The sequence below is a fragment of the Crocodylus siamensis genome, chromosome 2, assembly GCF_052110815.1.
Source record: "Crocodylus siamensis isolate JL-2025a chromosome 2, ASM5211081v1, whole genome shotgun sequence".
Lineage (NCBI taxonomy): Eukaryota > Metazoa > Chordata > Crocodylia > Crocodylidae > Crocodylus > Crocodylus siamensis.
This window is the reverse complement of record NC_143396.1, coordinates 161384437-161407712: the sequence shown is the minus strand read 5'-3', so window position 1 is coordinate 161407712 and position 23276 is coordinate 161384437. Positions and strand designations below refer to the sequence as shown.

The 23276-nt window shown below is 47.8% G+C and overlaps 1 protein-coding gene across 8 annotated transcripts in view; it reads left to right on the top strand.

The window, feature by feature from the left end:
• NPFFR2 (neuropeptide FF receptor 2) overlaps positions 1-20489 on the top strand; it is a 67599-nt gene extending 47110 nt beyond the window's left edge. For all 8 annotated transcript variants that reach the window (XM_090031959.1, XM_090031962.1, XM_090031957.1 and 5 more), the window contains 3 exons: positions 4204-4543; positions 14903-15002; positions 16556-20489. In XM_090031959.1, the coding sequence (XP_089888085.1) occupies positions 4216-4543; positions 14903-15002; positions 16556-17399 (1272 nt within the window). In that variant the 5' untranslated portion in view covers positions 4204-4215 and the 3' untranslated portion in view covers positions 17400-20489. The remainder of the gene's footprint in view (positions 1-4203; positions 4544-14902; positions 15003-16555) is intronic.
• Positions 20490-23276: the final 2787 nt, after the last annotated feature.

Below are 23276 nucleotides of genomic sequence, written 5' to 3'. Positions count from 1 at the left end.
ACATCATCCTCCCACTCTACTCAGTCTTAGTGAGGCCACAGCTAAAGCACTGTGTCCAGTTTTGGACCTCCCACTTCAGGAGGGATGTGGATAAGCTTGAGAGAGCACAAAGGAGAGCCACCCGCATGATCAAAGGCCAAGAGAGCAAACCTTATGAGGAGGGGTTGAGGGACATGGGCAGTGACAATGCATAGGGGGTGCATGGGGGTGCACATGAACCCCCTGAGAGCTCTTGTGCATCCCCTGATAGCAGCGTTCCCTGCTTAGGCAATGGGCAGGGGGGGCAGGTGAGAGTGCTGTTGCCTCCCTGGAGAGTGCTGGCCAGGAGAGTGGGGGTGACAGGAGAAGCGATCCCCACAGTCCCCCTGTGGCTGATCGTGCCAACCAGGGGGGCAGGTTCCTCTGCAGCTGATTGCACTGGTCTGGAAGTGCCCCCCCCTCGGTCTGCAAGATTGGCCATGGGGGACCCCCCTCCCCAGTTGTTGACTGGCTGCTTGGGGGGCAAGCGCTTGCCTGATTCAGGAGGCACCATTTGCCCATGGACATAAGACTCTTCATCCTGGAGCAGGCTTATGGGACTTAGTGGCAGCTTATAAGTATATAAGGGGGGGCTGCACCAGCATCTGGGAGAACAGTTGTTCATCAGGGTTCTCCAAGGGATGATGAGGTCTAACTGCCACAAACTTCTGGAAGGCCATTTTAAACTGGACATAAGAAAAAACTCCTTTACAGTCCAAGTGTCCGAGGTCTGGAACAGACTCCCCTCAGGTGGTGCAAGCACCTACTCTGGACCTATTCAAAAGGCATTTAGATGCATATATTGCTGGGATTGTTTGATCCCAGAAGACTTCCTGCCTATGGCAGGGGGGCTGGACTTGATGATTTTGCGCGGTCCCTTCCAGCCCTTAATGTCTATGAATCTATGAGTCTATGAATTAAATGATGTCCAAAGGGTAGGCGGTCATCTTGAATCCTGCTGGGGGCAGGTTCAAGCCAGAGTGGGCCCAGAGCCTGCAGAAAGCTGGGGCCAGGGGCCTAGAGCCCAGTGCCCAAGAGAGGTGGAGACAGGGTCCAGGGGCCCAGTGTCTGAGGGGCAAGACTAGAGCGGGTACCTATAAGCTATGTTTAATCCTGTGGGCCTAAGCTAGAAGGCCCAGCTAGAGAAGTGGGGTGGAGGCTGACAAGGCCAAAGGCCCAATAGGAGAATGATGGTACAGCAACACCTGAGAGGCATGAGATATGGTATAGGGGTGGGCAAAGCCATGTAATTAGCCCTTAAGGCTTACAGGTGCCCTGGGGCATGGAAAGGATGCCCACGTAGCCTAGGAGCATGATCGAGGCCAGTAGCATTCAGGAGGGTCCTGCTGGCTATTGGATGGATCAAAGTTTGTTCTAGGACTCTCAAGGCAGCCTCCCTTTTCAATTCAGTAAGTACATCAAGGCATGGTGGGCAAGGAGGAGGAAAGGGTACCCTAAAAGCAGAGCAGGGCATCAGTTAGGTTAAATTGACATAGATTGCAGTAGATTTTGTCTTCTTCCGTATTAGGGATGCACATTAACCTACTATTTCCCTGTTGGTGCAGCGGCAGGGCATTAGTAATACCCTCGTCTACCCTCCTGTTACCTATGGCGTATTATAGGATGTCTTGGACATTTTCAAAATTATTTCTTATAGTTGCAGATGAAGGTTTGTAGTGGCAATAACCACAGTTCTTACCTTAAAGAGTTTCACTTACAAAGTAAACAGATTAATGTAATTACAATGTAATTACAAAGAATGGAAGAAAGATGATATAATCTCCAATGCATAGTTGGGGATGGGACACAAAGGGTGTGTTTAGATGTGTTGCTATAACAATGTTGTTGCTGCACCATAATTTATTACTTCCTTTTGGAAGTACTAAGTCACAGCACAGTAACAGTCCATACTGTGCTGTACGCACTGCGCACGGTTATTTTTAGTAGCTACTTCGCCGTAGTGGCATGCTATAACGGGGTAGTGCATCGTTATGGTGAAGTAGCTGATGGTCACATGTAGGCCTCTGTGGATGCTATGCCACACCCTAGCACGTTGCTATGGTGACATAGCATCACATGTAGATATGCCCAAGAGATCAAATGTGGGTGGTTCAGTATCACACTCAAAGTCAATGGTTGAATCAAGAAACAAATTCAGAGATTTGTATTCCACAGCAATACTTTATCTACAGAACAGTCCTTCCAGCTTTAGTCTATTGATTCCTTTCCACAGCTTGACACAACCCTGTTTTACTTGTAAACAGAGTAATAAAAATCAATCGTGTTCTATTAGGAGCTATAATTTTAGTAATCATTTTAAAGAGAGTCCCCTGTATATGAACACATTCAGCAGCATGTTTGCCTTTAACTGATTTTTGAAGTCCAGCAGAAATTTAAGCTGTGCTTAAGCACAAGATTTCTTAACCTGCACTGCCTTCTCAGGTTTTACTGCTTTTTTATTTTATGTCCCTCATCTTCCATTGTGTCGGGTTCTAAATTGACTTGTTACGTTCTCTAGTATTTCCCTTTTGGCTGGTTGTTTATGTAGCCTGTCTTCTCAAGGGAACTTGGCTTTTGGCAGTTTTAAGGGTAATTTGTACATATCTTCTCTGTCATACCAGATTAATATTTGTGAATGTTGTCTTTTTATGCTTCATAATATACAGTCTTTCAAAATTACTTTCAGTTTCCTTACATTTGGTGCATTCACACTCAGACTCTTATGGACTCCAGTGTATGAAAAAGATTACATGACTGAACTGTAAATAGGAATTTGGAATGAAAAAGAACAATTAGGTTCATTTGGGCCTGCCATTAGTATTATAGTGGTGGTTTTTAATTACTGGGATGTACAGGACAGTCTCAATGTCATGCTCTGTGGCTGCTTACAGATGTTAAAAAAAAAAAAAAAAAAGTGCCTTACCAGAAGAAGCGGTATGGTAGTTTGACCTGGCTCTGCAGAGACTGTTATAGATTAGGCACTTCAACCGGGCTTTTTGGTGCTTTTTTCTAATAGCTGATTCAATCAGCTATTATATAAAAATGGCAAAAAAGCCCCACTGAAGTATCTGATTTATACAAACATTGGGCAAGCTGGGTCCAACTAATGCAATGCCTCTTCTGGGCATGTGCTGAGCTGAGCACAGGAGCATGCCAAGTTTAAAGTGTCATTTTTTGCTTTTGGGGGGGGCGGGCGGGGTTAATGTTGTAAGCAGTTAAAATGTTTGTTTCCTTTTACAACACACACAGTGTAAAATATTCACTTCTGGTTTCAAATGTCATATGTCTTGTTGAAAGAACAAAGAAAAAAAGCAAATATAAGTGAGATAACATGGTGCTTTCCCAGCTGCAGGAGGAAACAAATCCTCTGTATTTAGAAATACAGCACCCAAAAAACAGAATATGACCATCCCCTTTCAAGTACATAGCCATAGACACCTCAGTTGTAACACCCTAAACTTTAAGTCCAGTGATATCTTGTTATCTTCTATAGCTAGAAAGAAAAGTTTAATTTCTACTGGTACAGGGGGAATTCTATGTTTCTAATTACTTAAGCCTCCTAAGCCTAGCTCTGAAGTTCTCTGAGGTACTGGACATAAAGGCCAACATTTTCAAATGAGGTAATTAATTAGTTATGTGTGCACAGTTTTTATTGTCAAGAGCATTGTGCTCTGGGGTGGAGAACACCAAAAATTCTAGCTGAAGCTAGTGGGATATAGCAGTGCTTCAACATTTCCAAGCAACAGACCCAAACAGTCTCCAGTCAGACACTGAGGAACTGCAAAATCCATTACCTCTTTTTTTTTTTTTAAAGTTGGCCTAAATCTAGGATCCAGTATCCAGCTATTACTCTTTCTAGACTGTAAGTCAGTGTAATTGTTAAGGGACAAATTCCATATTTATCAAATAAATAAGGAAAATCATGTCGAACATATGAATCCTGAAAAGTAAAATTAGTAGCAATTTGGGGTTTGTTAGATCATGGACTATTAGAAACAGAATTGGCAAATATTAATGGACTGAGTGCACATAATGTGGTCAGTATTGCAAATATAGTATATCTAATTGTTCAGGCAGATACTACAAGATTATTTATTATTAGGAATATGGTAGTGCCTGTTTTTATGGTTATTGGACACACAAAATTTTTAAACACACATAAGGTGCTATTTTTTATCTTGCAAGGAACAATACAACATGAATGAGAAACTGGATTCCAATTCTTCATTCAGTTGGCCTCATGTGCCAAGTTTCAATGGGACATACAAGCATCCATACACAGAAAGCAACATTTCTTATGTAGACTTCTACCTGCATCAGCCTCCAGTGGCAGCAGTCTTCATCATCTCCTACCTCCTCATCTTCCTCTTGTGTATGGTTGGCAACGGAGTGGTTTGCTTCATCGTTCTGAGGAGCAAGCATATGCGTACAGTTACAAACCTCTTCATCTTAAACCTTGCTGTCAGTGATTTACTGGTGGGTATATTCTGCATGCCTACTACCCTCCTGGACAACATAATAGCAGGTAGGTAGACTCTGACTGCTTGAATGTAGACATTTTCAGGAAAATTACCTGTGCTGCAGAAATGCATTCTAAGTAAGGATGTGTAAAAGCTTTTGCTAAAATAACCAACACAGATATTTGGCAGAAGAATTTCCTGGATCAGAACTGAAAGTTCAAGAATGTTCAGAGTCAAATCCTTGGTTCCTAACTATTACAGAGGTCAACCAAATGACACTCAAGAGTTATTATAAAATTGAATATTTGCCTATAGAAAAACTACATTTGTGTTGGTAGATATTTCTAAAAAGGCCTGTCCTCCACATGATTACACCAGTTGTGTGATGAATAAGTTATGTTGCCTTCAGCTGACAAAACAAGTGCAATGAATGGAAAGTAGAATCAAGAACAAAATAGGGAAGTAACTGTGGCAACTAAGTGATATCAATACACATAATTTGACATTTTGTAATGACTGAATGTCAGATTTTTCATGTAGTTAATGGTTTGGGGTTTTTGGGGGTGGGTGGGTTGGTAAAATACCTATTATTATTCTGAAATGAGCTTGTTTTGAGTTCAGCTACAGAGACAATTTTAAAAATGTAAAGAATATTAGTGATAATAACATACATTTTCCATGTATTTTTGACATATGCCCACACCCTGTACTGTGACATTCATCTAATAAGCCCATGTCATACTTTGTGCTTCTCCATGACCTTGTCCTTGGTTTTGCCTGGCTGTATGGAATTTGAACTTTCACTCCACAGGGGTTAACTACTACCTTTTCAATGTAATGGCCTCAATGTTCAACTAATCAAGCTAACTTTTCTTAGGATAATATTGATGTCTAAAAGTGGCTCCTTGTTTTTTCCTGGTGTCTCACCTCCAATTTCACATCCCAGGAGACGGCTCTTTTCAAAATCACAGATCCAACCATGGAGAGCAGTTTTCAACAGCAGCTACAGTTTGACCTTTAGAGAATCAGGAAAGGGAGGATGAGTTAGCTCAAGATTAGGTTCAGTTTGTGCTTTATGCAGCCATAACTATGGAAAAATCCTTTTTTCCCTTTCTGGCTTTCAAAAACAAGGAGTATGTTGTATTCTAGGAGGTATTGTATGTGACAAATTATGGCATGTATTTCATGCAAATTTTTAATTAGCTTTTGGGGAAACAATATTTTTCCATGTGGGCAGTACAATTCAATATCTGTCTAATCAAATTAAATACATGCACAAATACAGCAAAGAAGATTATAAGGATGCAGGAGTAAGCTATCCTGATGCAACAGAAGAATGGAAAGCACAAGTCTGGCTAACATAGATGAAACTGAAAAAGCAATTGTATAAAAAGTGAAAACTTGGTCATAGTACTAGGAAACAGTATAAGTATATTGCATAGGCATGCAGGGAGAAAATCAGGAAGGCCAAGGAATAATTTGAGAAACAATTGGTAAAAGACACTAAAAAGGGATTTTACAAGTATATCAAGAATAAGAGGAAGACCAAAGAAACCATAGGTCCCTTATGAAATGCAGAAAAAAAAACTACTTACAGATCGTGTAGAGAAGACTGAAGTATTAATGCCTTTTGTACCTCAGTTTTCACACTCCATTCAGTACTGGTGAGGTCTCACCTAGAGTACCATGTCCAGTTTAGGCCCTACTCTTCAAGAAGGATGTGGACAGATTGGAAAGAGTTCAATGGAGAGCAACAAAAATGTTTAGAGGCCCAGGAAGTATGAGTTATGAAGAAAGGCTGGAAGAGCTAGGGTTATTGAATCTGGAGAAGAAAAGACTGATTGGGGAGTTGATAACAGTCTTCAAACACCTGAAGGGTGATTATAAAGAGGATGGAGATAGGCTTTTCTCTGTGCTACAGGGGATAGGACTAGGAATAATTGCCTAAGGCTACAGAAGGGGAAATTTAGATGGGAGATTAGGAGGAAATTTATGACTACGAAGGCAATCAAGCATTGGAACAGGCTACCTTGAGAAATTGTGAAATCTCTATCCCTGGCAATTTTCAAAAGCAGGTGAGACAGTAGGGGTGTCCGAAGTGGGCCCTATTCAATTTGGATTTGGATCGACTCAGATCAAGGACAGTGATTCAATTTGTTGATTTGGATCACTGTTGCTGATTCAATTCGGTCGAACCGGAATCTGAATATTCAATGCTGATTCAGAGAATCAGTGATTCACACATAGATGCAGCTTTAAATGTTTTTTTTACATACCTCGAGGTACCAACGTGGTTTGTGAACACTGCAGTACTGGGGCACATGGAACATCCCACAGGAGTGCAGGGGACCCTCCACATGCTTGGTGGCAAACCTGGAAGTGGACCGGAAGTTCTTCTGGTCCACTTCTGGATCCGCTGGAGAGCATGTGGGCCCCCCCCAGCTTGGCCATCAGTTGCAGGGGGAACCCTGGGTGCCCCTCCCAGACCCAGGAGTCACCAATTGCAGAGCTGGGGAGGGGGCAGCTTGGGGGGACCCCCTGCATGCTCCCCGGTAGACACGGAAGTGGACCAGAAGTGCTTCTGGTCCACTTCTAGGTCTACTGCCAAGTGTGCTGGGGGCCCTCCATGCTCCTGTGGGATGCTCCATGCACCCCAGTATTGCAGCATTCTTGAGCCACCTCCTATCTAGAGGTATGTAGAAAAGACATTTAAAGCTGTGTCTATGTCCAAATCTTTCCAAATCTCTCCAAATCAATTCAGAGGGTTCCAATTGGATTCAGAAAGATTAAAGGGTCCCATGATTTGATTTGGATTTGGAGATTCAGCCACCGAATTGGGTCAAATCTCTGTTGAATCAAATCAGGTACCAAAGCTTCACACTGCCCTATTGGACAGATACTTTCTGGCATTGTTTAGTCAGGGATGATCCTGCCTTGAGCAGGGGACTGGACTAGATGACCTTTTGAGGTCCGTTCCAGCCCTGCTTTCTTATGATCCTGTACTCCATTTGCTGACCATTTGAAAAGTATCTTTTTTTAGCATGTCTTCTTATGCAAAATTTTACATCATAGCTTATTAAAATATACCCCATTTCCTATCAAATTTGAGGTTTTCTTTAATGTCAAGGTTTACAGAATTATAAATGGTAGTGTATTACAGTACACCTAATTAGAAGTGTACCAATACATTGGTCCCATATCAGATCGGCATCAGTATAAGGAAAATTGATAATATTAGTAATCAGCCTTTTTTGGCTGAAGTGGCTGATAATATCACTGATAAATGCCCCATGCATGCAGCAGCCAGAGTGCAGCATGCAGGCGGCCAGGAGTGCAGCCCAGCAGTGTGGAGAGCTGCTGGGTCCAGCTGGTAAGGGAGGGAAAGGGGCATTGTGGGGGAGGGGGGCAGATCAAGGCCCCTGTGATGAGGGAGGGAGTGGGATTGGGCTGGGGCTGAGAAAGGAACAGCTTATCTGGGAGGCATGGGGGTGGCAGCTCCCACTGCTACACGCACCCTGGGAGAGCATAGGGGGCGTGTGCCCTTGGATCTGCGCATGGGGTGAGGGTGGGCTGCTGCTGTGGGCTGGGGCCGGGGGGGCATCAAGCTGTTCCCAGTGGGGTCTGTGCTAGACTGCGCTTGGGGCAGGTGGCATTGGGAGGGGGGTTACAGTGAATGTTGGGGTGGCTGCAGCCCTCCTTCTTAGCCCCACTTTCAGCATCATCACTGCCAGTGCTGAGCGCAGTCCAGCCCAGCCCTCTGCTGATAAGATCTCAGTGCCACCCCAGCCCACAGCAGCAGCCCACCCTCACCCTGTGCCCAAATCTGGGGGCACTCCCCCACCCCCATGCCCCCCTGGGGAGTGTGCAATGGCAGGAGCTGCCCTCCGCACCATGACCCTCAGATAAGCCTCTTGTGGCTCCATCCTGCCCTCCATCCTGGCTGTGCAGCATCTGCCTCAAGCCCATCCCCACTCCCTCCCTCACTGTGGGGCCTTGATCCGTCCCCTCATACCCCTTCCTTCCCCCTCGCCCCTTCCCCCATAACAGATATACCAGCCAGATGCTGCTTTCCAAGCTGTCAGACTGCATATCAGCAATTGGATCGGTATTGGCTGATATGGCTTGTTAAAAATCGGCCATCAATATCAGCCCAAAAAATCTCTATCAGTGCACCCTCTACAATTAATAGCATATTAAAAATCAATTAAAACTAGAATACCAACATCAAAAGGAACATACTTCTAGATTATTTCATCAACATTAAAGCGAGAGCTACATATCTAGGCAAGTGTCAATCCTCTGGATCATGGTGTATACATAAGATGTCTAGTCAAGTGCCTGATGAATCCACTTGTGGCTGACAAACTCAAATTGAGAGTGACACAGCGTGTTACAAGTTTCACAGATCCATGTCTTGCCTGAGTTGGAGTCCAAGTTTACAGCATGCTGTTTTCTTCTTTCCCACTTTGCATCCATCCTTGGATCAAAGATGCCTCATATTGAACTGCACCCAATGCCAGGTTTTCCCTCCAGATTGGACAGGATTCTGCACACTCCTTCCAAATTTCTATATTTCATAGTTTCATAGTAGTTAGGGGTCAGAAGGGCCCTAAATAGATCATCTAGTCTAACCCCCCACCACTGGCCAGAGCACACGCTGGGATCACACAACCCCAGGCAGGTGTTCATCCAACCTTGTTTTGAATTTACCCAAGGTAGGAGCGAGGACCACTTCCCTAGGAAGTTGGTTCCAGATCCTAGCCACCCTAACAGTGAAATAGTGCCTCCTGATCTCTAACCTGAACCTGTTCTTCAGCAGCTCCTGGCCATTGATCCTTGTCACCCCAGGTGCTGCTGGGGGGGAATAGGACCCTTCTTGTTTGCTGCTGATCTCCCCTAACTAGTTTGTAGGGAGCCACCAAATCCCCCCTCAGCCTCCATTTGCTGAGGCTGAACAGGTTCAGGTCCCTCAGTCTCTCCTCATAGGGCCTGTCCTACTGCCTCTCACCAAGTGGGTGTCCCTCCTCTGAACCCTCTCCAGGCTGGCCACATCCCTTTTGAAGTGCGGTGCCCAGAACTGGATGAAGTACTCAACTGTGGCCTGACCAGTGTCACACAGAGGGGGAGTATCACCTCTCTGGACCGGCTTGAGATGCACCTTTGGATGCATGACAAGGTATGGCTGGTCTTGCTGGCTGCAGTCTGGCATTGGCGGCTCATGTTCATCTTGGAATCAATAATGACTCCAAGATACCTTTCCGCCTCTGTGCTCTCAAGAGGGGAGCTCCTCAGCTTGTATGTATGCTGTGGATTCCTTCTTCCCAGATGCAGCACCCTGCATTTATCTACATTGAACTCCATCGTGTTACCAACTGCCCACTTCTGTAGTCTGTCTAAATCAAATTACAGCCTCTCTCTCCCTTTGAGTGTGCCTACCTCTCCCCACATCTTGGTGTCATTGGCAAACTTGGACAACGTGTATTCCATCCCCTCGTCCAAGTCACTGATGAAGATGTTGAACAGTGTAGGTCCCAGGACCGAGCCCTGGGGGACCCCACTATTCACATCCTGCCAGGTCAAGTACGACCCATCCACCACCACTCTCTGGGTGCACCCCATCAGTCAATCTTTGACCCATCCAACTGTGTAGGCATCAGTGCCACAGTCGCTCAATTTATTAATGAGAATGGGGTGAGAGACCGTGTCAAAGGCCTTCTTAAAGTCCAGAAAGACTATGTCCATGGCAATACCATCATCCAGGGATTTAGTTACCTGGTCATAAAAGGCCATCACATTGGTCTGGCAGGACTTGCCTTTGATGAACCCATGCTGATTGCCCCTGGGCATGATCTCCCCTGCTGGCCCCTCACAGATGTGATCCTTGATAACATTTTCAAGGATTTTCCCCAAGACCAATGTGAGGCTTATGGGCCTATAGTTTCCTGGGTCCTCTTTTCTCCCTTTTTATAAATAGGGATCACATTAGCTAGTTTCCAATCTCTGGGCACCTGGCCCATGAACCACAATTGCTTGTAAAACTGGGCCAAGGGCACAACAATGACCCCTGCCAGGTCTTTCAACACCTGTGGGTGGAGGGCATCAGGGCTCGCAGATTTAAAAACAACCAGCCCTTCCAGGAGATCCCTAACTACTGTGCAGACCCAAGGCCTGGCAGTGTTATCCCCAAGATTGCCCCTACCTGTGGCGGGAGAGCTGTCCTGTTCCCTGTCCAAGAAAACAGAGGCAAAGAACTTGGTAAAAATTTTGGCTTTCTCATCTGGCGTAGCCAGAAGATTACCATTTGAGTCTAACAGGGGCCCTACATTACCCAGTGCCTTCTTACTCCCAATGTAGTTTCATAGTTTCATAGTTTCTAGGGTCAGAAGGGACCTGAGCAGATCATCTAATCCGACCCCCTGCCATGCCAGGAAAGAATACTGGGGTCAAATGACCCCAGCAAGATGTTCATAAACACCCCCAGGGTAGAAGCCTGCACCACTTCTCTTGGAAGCTGGTTCCAGACCCTAGCCGCCCTGACTGTGAAGTAGCGCCTCCTGATATCTAATTTAAACCTACCCTCTGCCAGCTTGTGACCGTTATTCCTGGTCACTCCTGGCGGTGCTCGGGGAAACAGGGACTCCCCCAATGCCTGCTGATCCCCCCTGACTAGTTTATAACAGGCCACAAGATCCCCCCTCAGCCTTCTCTTTTGGAGGCTGAACAGGTTCAGGCCCCGCAGCCTGTCCTCATAGGGCCTGCCCTGCTGTCCCCTGATCATGCGGGTGGCCCTCCTCTGGACCCTCTCCATGCTGTCGACATCCCTCTTGAAGTGTGGCGCTCAGAACTGGACGCAATACTCCAGCTGCGGCCTGACCAGTGCCGCATAGAGGGGGAGGATCACCTCCTTGGACCTGCTCGAGATGCATCTGTGGATGCATGCCAAGGTGCAGTTGGCCTTCCTGACTGCCTCTCCACACTGCCGGCCCATGTTCATCTTGGGAGTCAATGATGACCCCCAGATCCCTTTCCGCCTTCGTGCTGACAAGAGGGGAGATCCCTAACCTGTAGGTATGGTGCCGGTTGATCCTCCCAAGGTGCATCACCTTGCACTTGTCTGTGTTGAAACCCATCCTATTCTCGTCCGCCCACCCTTGTAACCTGTCTAGGTCTGATTGTAGCCTGTTGCATCCTTCCAATGTGCCCACGTCCCCCCACATCTTAGTGTCATCAGCAAATTTGAACAGGGTGCTTTTTACCCCCTCATCCAAATTGCTGATGAAGATGTTGAACAGTGCGGGCCCGAGGACCGAGCCCTGCGGAACCCCACTGCCCACGTCCTTCCAGGTTGAGAAGGACCCATCTACTACCACCCTCTGGGTGTGGCCCTCCAGCCAGTTGGCGACCCATTTGACTGTGTGGGTGTCTACACCACAGCCCCCCAGTTTCTTAATGAGAACAGGGTGAGAGACAGTGTCAAAAGTCTTCTGGAAGTCCAGGAAGATTATATCCACTGCTACCCCTGCGTCTAACGATCTGGTGATCTGATCGTAAAAGGCCACCAGGTTGGTCTGACAGGACCTTCCACTGATGAACCCCTGTTGGTTGCCCCTAAGCATGCAGTCTCCTGCTGGCCCTTCCAGGATGTGTGCCAGCATAATTTTCTCTAACAGCTTGCCTAGGATCGAGGTGAGACTAACCGGCCTATAGTTTCCCGGGTCCTCCTTCCTGCCTTTTTTGAAGATGGGGACCACGTTGGCCCTCTTCCAGTCCTCCGGTACGTCACCAGAGCACCATGAGTGCTCATAAAGTTGTGCCAGGGGACTTGCAATGACCTCGGCCAGTTCCTTTAGAACTGAATGTATTTGAAGAAGGACTTTGTTGTCCTTAATCCTGAGCTCCACCCCCGCCTTGACCTTCCTAATGGCCCTCCTACACTTACGGACTGAGGAGGAGTATTCCTCCTTGGTGATGGTCTCTCTCTTGATGGTCTCCCTTTTGGCCCTCAGGCATTCTCAAATGCCTTTGCTGAGCCATGGGGCTTTCAAAGTGCTCTTACCCCCTTTCCTTCTCTTGGGGGCTGTCACACTCTGAGCCTGGAGGATCGTCCTCTTAAGGTACGACCATCCCTCGTAGATTCCCATATCCTCTACCTTTTGGGCCCTCAGTGCTTCCCCCACTAATCTCCTAAATTCATTGAACAACTTCATATCGTTATTGCATACTCAATGGTACTGCCATAAAGGACAATCCCACTTTCTAGAGCCATCTTGAATCTTGCTATACAAAATGTTCTTGGGGATAAGGTCTCCTATTCTCCTGATATCGTCAAGCGATTGCAACGTCTTCTTCTTGATAGTGGTTTCTAAGTGTGTCAATCCTGCATGGTCTAGCACCTCTGTGTTTAACATTTTGTCTTCCCACTTTATTTTCAGGATCTTGCTCAGGCATCTCATGTGGAATCTGCTCAGTTTCCTGATGTGCCTACCATATGTAATCCATGTTTCTGAACTATTAAGCAGGGATGACAGCATGCAAGTCTCATAGAGTCACATCTTCATCTTAGTTGATCGTTTGTTATTATTCCATGCATGTTTCTGTAATAGCCCAACTAAATAGTTGTAAAAAGTTCTTTGCAAGCTTTCAGGCACAAACACAATTCCTCAAGTGATCACAATCTTCTTGAGACTAATTGTCAATCCAAAACATTTGCATGATGCAGAAAATCTGTCCAAGAGATTTTGCATGGAAGGTTTACTGTGGACAACCAAGGCCGCATCACCCGCAAACAGAAAATCTCTCAAAACCAGTTCTTTCACCTTGTTTTTTGCTCTAAACCTTATAATGCTGAACAAGCCTCCATCTAGTTTGGTTTGAAGATAAATGCCATCATTCTTGTCTTTGAATGCTTGAAGAAGCAGTAAATGTTAAAAGAATACTAGCAACATATATGTTACTAGTTATCTACACAGTGTTTCTAGCGACTATCTTTTAAATGTGTTAGCAACCATTTTTCAAAATTGGAAAAGGCTCTCAAAAGATGAGCCAGTCAGAAGATATTAATTAAGGTATTTAAAGTAGTGTTGAAGCCACAGCTATAAGCAATAGTTTCATAAAAGAACACAGGGTTAAATAATGTCTTTTGATTGACCCTGCAAACTGCATGTGTTTTGTGGTATTTCTTGTGCATGGAAACTTTCCTCTTTTCTCTCCCTTTCTGTTTAATATACTTTCATGGACAATTTTGAAAGAAGGGTATTTTTTTACTATATTTTCCAAAGGATATGTTGTTATCCACACTTTATGCAATTATTATATTAATGCTAAAAACATAAAATAATATCTTCTTCTAAGAATGTAAGAAATATATTATTAACTTCCATTTTTCTCTGCCGTTTTTCATTGATTTATTTAAAATTTGACTACCAACTCCCTCTGTCAGGTAAGGTAAGGATGGACATAAGGAAAAACTTCTTTACTGTTCGAGACCCCAGGGCCTGGAATAGACTCTCCTCAGAGGCAGTGCAGGCACATACTCTGGATTCCTTTAAGAAATATTTGGATGCTTATCTTGCTGGGATAATTTGACCCTTGCTAACTTCCTGCCCCTTGGGCAGAGGGCTGGACCTGATGATCTTGCAAGGTCCTTTCCAGCCTTAATGTCTATGAAATCTATAAGGTCCATGTTATATATGGAACCAACTACAGCACTGCAACTACAGCAAACTGGTACAGTTTGGCCCTGAGCAGCATGGGGATCACTTCCCAGTAACCCTGATTCCTCCTGGGTGCTGGCTGTGCAGACACCTCTCCCTGTAGTAGCAGTGGCTCCCAGAGCAGGGTGTGATGCTGTTGAGAAGACCAAGGTTAATAGGATGTGTCCCACATAAGCTTCCAGCTGTCCCAATGGCTGTGAGGGACTCCCACACCAAACCCTGACTCTTCACTGAGTGCCACAGATTACTAACACTAGCAGCTATGGAAATCAGTGGATTTGGCACCACACTTAGGTTGTTCAGACTCTCTGGGAGTCTCCATTCTGGCATCTCCTTTATGTCAGTGGGATTGTGTCTCACTTGCCCAGCAGTAGTTATGGTACTGCTACAGTGCCTGTCCCTGCTTTCCCTCAGGAGATATTGCTTTAACCTGCATTCAGGTTAAGGAGATAGGTACATGTGTGTCACTTTAGGGATGAGAAACACATCTACAAGCTCAGTCCAAATATCTTCTACTTACATAATCTTTCCACCTGTTAAGTTACTTTATCCTGAGTCACTAGACAGCAACATGCTCCTTCATTTTAATATACACTTTGCTAATTTTAGGGAGTTTGCCATGCACATCAGAGGAAGGATGGAGCCTTCAACACTGAAGTGACACGGCAACAATTAGAAATTGCTCAGGCTCTTTCACTTTGTGCCTTCCAGGATGGCCCTTTGGAAGCCTAGTTTGCAAGATGAGCGGCATGGTCCAGGGAATCTCTGTCTCAGCCTCTGTTTTCACTTTGGTTGCAATTGCAGTCGACAGGTAAGATATTAAAAGACTGAAGCCAACAGGAATTTAAAATATGTACAGTGACCGTTCTCTCAGGATATCCAAGTATCTATTGTTATATTTTCACTGTATCTCTAGTTCTGGGTATTTTTCAGCTCAGTTGAGAAGCTGGCAAAATTAAGCAAGGAAAGGTGAAGTGTGGCCACATAATTTCCTTCCCCTGAATTTCCATAAGAAGGGTAGAAAAACAGGTACTTCAGGGAAGCCCACTGAGCGTGAACTCAGCTCTCCCTGCTGCTGCTTGTAGCATGAGGAGCAACTTGTTGTGCCCTGCTCTTTGATCACTTCCTAAAATGGGAAAAGAGGAAAACAAGTCAGAGTGCCTCCCTCCCCGCATAGAAGAGACTCTTAGAACAGGGAATACTCCTATTCCAGTCTGGAAACATCAGTCTCCAGGCAACGCACAGACCCTGCATCCTCCCTCCCTTCTGATGACTGCTAATGTAGCCAAAGGACCATGATCAGCCTGGTGGTAGCAGGACAGATGGGAGATCAGTGCTGGGGGCCTGGATCACAGTAGTTAGGCATCTGAACCCTTCTGCTGACCTTTTCCTCCCAGCTGTGTTATTTGCAGGTTCAACAGAGGAGATTTACCATATTTACTCAAATAAATGACCCTGATTATAAGACACCCCCCAATAATTAGATTCTATATATGGAAAATGTATAATTTTGTTATAATTTTCCAGGTATATAATATAATTATTGGAGGTTTCCTTGAATTTGTCCCCCTCACATTTCTACAGCAGGGGAAATAAATCTGGGGAATCAGATAGATAGGTCCTTGCTCTCTGCTTCCCCCCCAATTTTTTCTCTGCGAGCCCCTTCCCCCTCCTTTTACTGTCAGACATAGGGAAGTGAGGACCAAATTTGAAAACAATAACCTTGAAATTAAACATAGCTATAGCAATTTTCATTCAGTACTCATATATTTAGTTCATCCAGAATTGATGCATGTTACATTTTTTTTAACGGCTGCAAGATTTAGCACAGGTGTTTCATAAACACACTTTTGAGCAGCATTTTGGCACCTATTTATATCTAGTATAAAGTAGATAACAGGTAGGTGGTAGCTTCTTCTTGTGCCCAGCTGGTAAGTAACACAAGATGGGATGCGAAAAATGTAACACTTCCTTAATGTTAAGTTTCCATATAAGCAGTTATTGCAGGTGCCACAAGGGTGTTATTCGATTGTCATTGGTCAGGGAGGTGGTCCAGGCAAGCATGAACAGATGGGGAATTGTCTGTGGGTGTGCTCCACTTCACAGTGAAAGGTTCAACTAAAGCTTAGATAGATCTTTACAAAGTAGCTAGCTCAGATACAGGTAACAGTGTCGTCCCAACCACATAGTTTAGCATGGGCTGCAAAGCCCAGATGGAACTCCTGGTAAATATTAAAGCAATGAGGCAGGGCCAATTTTTCCTGAGGATGGTTCTTCTATATTTTTCTTAGGACTTTAAGAACACTGGTATCAGTCATATTGCCTTGAGAGCTATCCTCTGATATTTCCATCTCTCCGCTGCAGGTTCCGAAGCATTGTTTACCCATTTAAGCAGAAGCTTACCATATCGACTGCGGTTGTCATCATTGTTGTCATCTGGGTGTTGGCTGTTGCTATCATGTGCCCATCTGCTGTCATGTTGCAGGTGCAAGAGGAAAAGTATTTCCGAGTGATTCTTGGCTATAACAATCAAACCAGCCCAGTATACTGGTGCCGGGAGGATTGGCCCAATCAGGAAATGAGAAAAATATATACAACCGTGCTTTTTGCCAATATCTACCTGGCTCCACTGTCACTCATCGTCATTATGTATGCTAGGATAGGTATTGCTCTTTTCAACACAGCAGTGCCAACTACAGGAAAACATGGCCAGGAGCAGCGCCATGCTGTGTCCAAGAAGAAGCAGAAAGTCATCAAAATGCTCATCACTGTGGCTTTGCTTTTCATTTTATCATGGCTTCCCTTGTGGACTTTGATGATGCTCTCAGACTACGCCAATCTGACAGAAGTCCAGTTGCAGGTGATCAACATTTATATCTATCCTTTTGCTCACTGGCTGGCCTTTTTCAATAGCAGCATCAACCCCATCATCTATGGTTTCTTCAATGAGAACTTTCGCCGAGGTTTCCAGGCAGCCTTTAAACTTCAGCTCTGTTCTGGAGAGATGTTTCGCAGGGACGCTTACTCCCAGCGAGGTCAAAACAATGCCATTTTACCGGCAGCCACTTGCCAGCCTGCCCAGGACCAAGCTTGTAAAAAGGCTGAGGATGAGGGGAAAACAGTTAAGAAAGGGAACTGGATGATCAACCAGCAGGAGTTGATGATGGAAGACCTAGAAAAGTCCTCCAATAAAAATGGAGTTAAATGAGATGTGCTGTGAACTAGTGACATCATTTATTTCATTTTCCTTGCAGAGTGCTTCTGATGTAGTATGAGATTTGCAATCTTCAAGCCCTTTCTGGCAAAAACAAAACTTCCTGACACATTGCAGCGATTCTCAACCAGGGTGCTGCAACACCCTGGGGTTCCTTGATGTTCTTTCTAGAGTGTCACAGGGTGCCACACAATGTTAGCACTGCTGGATGGACACACTTAATCACAAGATGAACTAGAGATTTTAAATAGGAATCCATTGTGTCAAATGCATTCAGACCTGTTGCCATATTTCTGTGTTCTTTGCAACAGAGGAATTGCTCATTTATTTTTTTGCAGTCAAAAATGAGCAAAAACTAAGAGCTGGCATTTTCTGAGAGATTGCTTGAACATATCAATGTGTAACTTGAACCTGTTGAGGAGTGCCTTGAGTCTAGAAAGGTTGAGAACCACTGCATTATTGTCTAAAAAATATGTGTAACTTGCACAGTATCTGGTTGCCTGGACTATGCAATGAGACCTGATTCTGTCTTCTGTTATACCAGTGGAAATCAGGAGCAACCCTTTTGCAATCAGTGGGTGTGTCTACACGTGCATTTGCTGAGGTACCAGTTTACTCATGAGTAAATTACTTGGTCCCAGGCAGATGTCTACATGTACAGGGAAGCGGGACCAGATCTGCTGCCGTTGGCAGTAAATCTGCTTCCGCTTCCTAGGGCCCTGCAATGAGCCCTTGCCACCACCAAGGGTAGCTCCAGGCTCTGGCTGCCAGCAGCTCTCTTCAAAAGCCAGTCCCGCTTACTGCTTTCTGGCCAGCCATGTCCGTGGCCAGGAGCAGTATACACAGTGCAGGGACATCATGCAGAAGCGCTCTTCTTGCTACCTGTGCCTCCCCACACCATGGCTACTTCTGCCACTGCCACTGCCCCTGATAGAGATGGCCAGCACCCTGCACTCATGCTGGCTGCTGTGGAACCCTGCTGGCCCACCACACCTGCTGGGTGGGCCCTGCATTCATGCTGGCTGCTGTGGGACCCTGCTGGCCCACCACACCTGCTGGGTAGGCCCTGCACTCATGCTGGCTGCTGTGGGACCCTGCTGGCCCATCACACCTGCTGGGTAGGCCCTGTACTCATGCTGGCTGCTGTGGGACCCTGCTGGCCCACCACACCAACTGCCTCCTCGCCACGCCTGTTTCATCCCTCCCAGCTTCCCCACATGCAGTGACCACCTGCCTACCCACTGTGCGTTTTCCCAGGGTCACCATCACACACCTGCTGTCTTGACCCCATCTGTCTGATTGGACCCCACTAGGGATGCCAACAATGGGCTCCAGGATGCCAGTTCTGGGGCTGCCATTGCCCTCCTGGATCTGCAACTTCAATGCTTCTGGGGCCAACAGACCAGCCAGGGCTGGTGGTGTCATGTTGTCCAGCAGACCTGGGATGATAAGCAGTGGCTAGAGACCTTCAGGATGACACCTTGTGGGATCTCCTGGAGCAGTTCTGGCAACACGTGGAGTGGCAGGACACCAGCATGCAGCTGCACCTCCCTGTGGACAACTGACTGGCCCTTGCCCTGCTCAAGCTGGCCATGCCTAACAACCTGTTTGGTGTGAGCGTGGCCACCACAGAAGAGGCTGTCCTGGAGGTGTGTGGCACCCTACAGGACATGCTGGGGGACATCATGCTCTGCATGCGTGACTCCCCGGCAGTAGTAGTCAAGTCCCATGCTCTGGGATTCCCTCAGTACATTGAGGCCCTCAACTGGACCTACATCCATGTCACCTGCCCACCCCATGGTGATTGGCCCTACTACGGCAGCCAGAGGGGCTTTCACTCCATGATGCTCCACTGAGGTGTCTTCATGTGCGAGTGCTAGCTGGGGAGGCAGTGCCCATGATGCTGCATCTTCCAAAACTACAGCCTACTGGGACTGGTGGAAAACGGGTGCTTCATTCTGGGGGTGACCCACCTGCACCTTGGTGCCTTGGTGGTTCCACCCATCCTCATTGGAGACCTAACCTGCTGTGGCTCATGTGGCCCTGCACTGGCCACCTGGACCCCCACCAGGCCCACTTTAACTGCTGCCTGGGATGGACCTGTTTCCTTGTGGAGTGTGCTTTTGGCCACCTTGAGGGATGCTGGCGCACCCTCACCACCTCCCTCGAGTTCACTAAGAACAACCTCCCTCTGTTCAGCATCACAGCCTGTGTGCTGCTTAACATCTGTGAGGCCCAGGAGGAGATGTGATGCATGGCAGACACCTGGCAGTGGGAGCACTACCTGTGGGAACAACAGCAGCTCCCCCTGCCAAGGCCCCAGGAGAACCATGCATCTGTCAACAGGGGTCAGGGCACTGGGTGTGGGAGGCACTGGCTGACCACATCCTTCAACATTCCCCACTCTAGCTTACCTGCACTGCCACCCATGGACCTCCCCACCCCTCCTTGCCCACCCCCAGCACCATGCTTACTTCAGACACGCCTCAGAAGAACAAGCTTTTGTTTCCCTCACATCAACCAGAGCCCCTCTTCCCCCTCTACAAACAGAGGTCACCTCCAACCTCAACAAAGAATGCCCCTCCTCCACCCATGCCACCTACCAATAGTAAAAAGCCTTCTTCCCCATGAAAACTATGTACAAAATGCTTAGTGTGCCCCAGGTTGGGGGGCTATAGGGTGGGGATGCCTAGGGGCACAGTCTGAGGACAGGTGGCCAGTGTCTCATTCTCTGGCCATTCCCCCATAGGTACACATACTGTGGTACGTGAAGCAGGTGGTGGGAAGGGGGCTTGACAGAGGTGACGGTGGCCAGCGCCCCCCACATTGTGGGTGGTTTTTCCTCTGACAGGTGGTGTTCAGGGACAGCAGGGCGATGTGTAGTCTTGGACCCACTGCAGGCAGCTCCTGCTCTGTGTGCACGTGCAGCCAGGGTGAGTGGCAGGCCTGGCCCAGGTAGGGGAGCTGGGTGGCACTGAACCCAGGGCAGGGGCTTCTGGCTGCTGGAGGTGGCACAGGACCTCCTCCCAGGCCCAGGTGAGGCCTGCTGCTGGGCAGCAAGTGAATGTCAGGGGGGCAGGCAGGGCTAGGTGCCAGTCCTTCGCACCCTCATGGGCAACATCCCTTGCCTGCCATCTGTCCTGGCGGGCTACATCCTTCACCTGCCAGGGGCATGAGTGTCTGCCAGCCAGTCCTCTGATGCCATAACCAGGTGGTCTAGGAGGAAGGTTCTGTCCAAGTTCTTCCTTTGATGGAGGCAGCGCATCCACAGGGCCCTGGCTATGGGGTTGGCAACCCTGAGGCCATATCCCAGCTACCAAGCATGGCCTCTCTCATGCATTTAGTTGCAGCCCGTGTGGAGCCAAAAGAAAGAAGCTGTTTGTGTGAGATTGCAACATTTCAGAGATAAAATGCTCTGTACCAGGGGCCATGCAGTGCACAGCCTCAGATCAGAGGTTGGACATGCATGGGTTCCCAGGGACCATGGTAACTTGGGTGGGCAGGCCCTGGCCCTGGAGGCTGCCAGCTGAGCCCCCTCCCCACTCACTCATCTGAGGCCGACAGGCTGTTGGGTGCTGGCTGCAGGCAGCCTTTCCCTATTATCAGGGCAGGACAGGACAGGCTCCTGGCAGCACCTGCTGCCATGGCTCCAGACCCCACTTCCTTCCCATCCTGCAGGACAACTGTTTTGCTGTGCTGCCACTCAGCCCACAGTGCCTGGACTGAGGGGGCACAGGGCTCCTGGATGACTGAGATGAGGATCTGCCAGTGCTCCCCCACCCTTCCCCACAGGGTTCTTCTCCAAAGAGGTGCCCTGGGGCCAGCCCCCCCATCACACCTCTACTGTGCCCTGAACATCTCCACAGGCTGTGCATGCCCCAGGAAGTACAAAAGTAGCTGTTTGCATGGACTGAGTGCATGACCCGCTACACCTTGGTGCTGCTGATAGCCATCGTACCCCAGGTGCACCTGTACACCTGGCATAGGAACCTGAGCTACTACAGCACAGAGGGCAAGCCTGGGATGCCCCACAAGCTTCACTATTGCCTGGAGGGCTACCTGAGGCTATGTTACACATCCCTGTCTCCTGCAGCCAAGGAGGACATCACCATTGGCATTAGTGCATTTCTCAGCATGTGAGAGACCTGTGCCTGCCTAGCTGTGAGGGCACAGGCTGCTTAGTAATGTTGGCACTGTCTTTTGCCTCCACGTGTGCTGTGAGAAGTAAATCTGTGGCCAAAGGAATTGGCCAGGTTGTGTGGGGAGGGGGGCAGGGGCAGGTGGCCAGGGGCTGGGGTGGGGACAACCCCTCCCCCAATGTAGGCCTTACCACATGGGTAGAGCTGGCATGGCTGGTGGCTTCACATGGTCACAGCTGGTCAGTGATGGCATGGAGCTCTGGGCAATGACCTTAGATAGTGGGGTGCAGCATGTGAGTTCTCAGCCAGGGCCCCCCCTGCAGAAAAGCTAGTGCTGCTGGTAGTTGGCAGTGCAAAGATTGACTTCCTCATGGCAAGGGATGGGGCTGCAGAGCTGATGTAGTAGGTGCTGGCCTGGGTTCCACAAGCTTCTGATGGAGGGTGCAGCTGGGGAGCTCAGTGGGATGGGCTGAACACCTGAGGAGCCGTCTTCCAGTGACATGTCACCACGGGTGCCAGGTAGGAAAGGGGGCTCAGGTAGGTTGCTGGTACTGCTCTAGATGGCATGATTACAGCCTGGGTATTGGGGCATGAGGATGTCAATGAGTTGCCACATAAATGGCATGGAGCTACAGCCACTCTCTGATGATTGTGGTCAATGATAGTAACCACTGTGTCTACAAGGCCTTGACCTTTTTGTGGCATCACCATGATGACTGTTTGTGCTCCTGCTCCTACATTTGGCCCGACAGCCCCTCACAGACATGGGCATTGAAGCACCTGCCCTGCTTGAACTGGCATTGCACCTCCACACCTCACCCCACAGTGCCACAACTTTGCCAGTCTCATGAAACCAGTTGAGGCTCTGGATGATGGGCATGGGTATCAGTGATGATGAGGCCATTGTGGGTCCCGTGCCAGCTCTGTTGGCCTCCATGCAGCTGTCCCTGTGCTGATGGGCCTCAGCAGCTGCCTTCAGTGCCCAGAGCAGGACTCTGGCATAGGACTGACAGCCACACAGTTGAGGCGATGCCCTGCAGCACCTGCAAGCTCAGGACAGGCAGCTGGGGGAGGGCTGTGGCCAGCTGGAGTTGGCCCTGGCAGCCAGAAGCTGCCTGCAGCTGGGTCTGGGGACTGGCAGGCCTGGCTGGAGCCTGCAGCAGCCTTTAGCAGCCTTCCTGGACAGTGCTGGCCTGACAGCTGCATAGCATCATGGTGCCAGGTAGCAGCACCAGGGTGCAAGCAGATTGGGGCAGATGGCTTGGGACACAGGAGCCTGGAGTGCCCTCAGGGCTCAAAATGCTTGCAGGCTTTTAAAGGCCTGAGGCAGGGGCTGCCATAGTCCAGACCTGAGCAGAAAGGACTCACAGCCCAGAGTTCTGGGGTTAGCCTGAGGCCAGGCCCACAGTGGCGTGGCTGACCTAGGAGCAAATTTGTTCCTAGGTTGCATATATACATGTGATACTGCACAATAACTAACTGTGAGTAATTTGATACCTACATTTGCAGGTATCAGTTTTACTCATGATTAGGGGTTTCCCCTGTTCAGGAAGCATGCACACCTGTAGACACATGAGCTCGCTGCACAATAAACTATGTTACTGTGAAGTTAAGCGTCTTGTGTAATATAGTATGCATTGCTGCCTATTATTTCATGGAACAGTTTTGTTATGGCACTGTCTCAAGGTGTTACTGTCTGTACCCAGTTTAATGCTGGGGCTTGGGCAGAGGT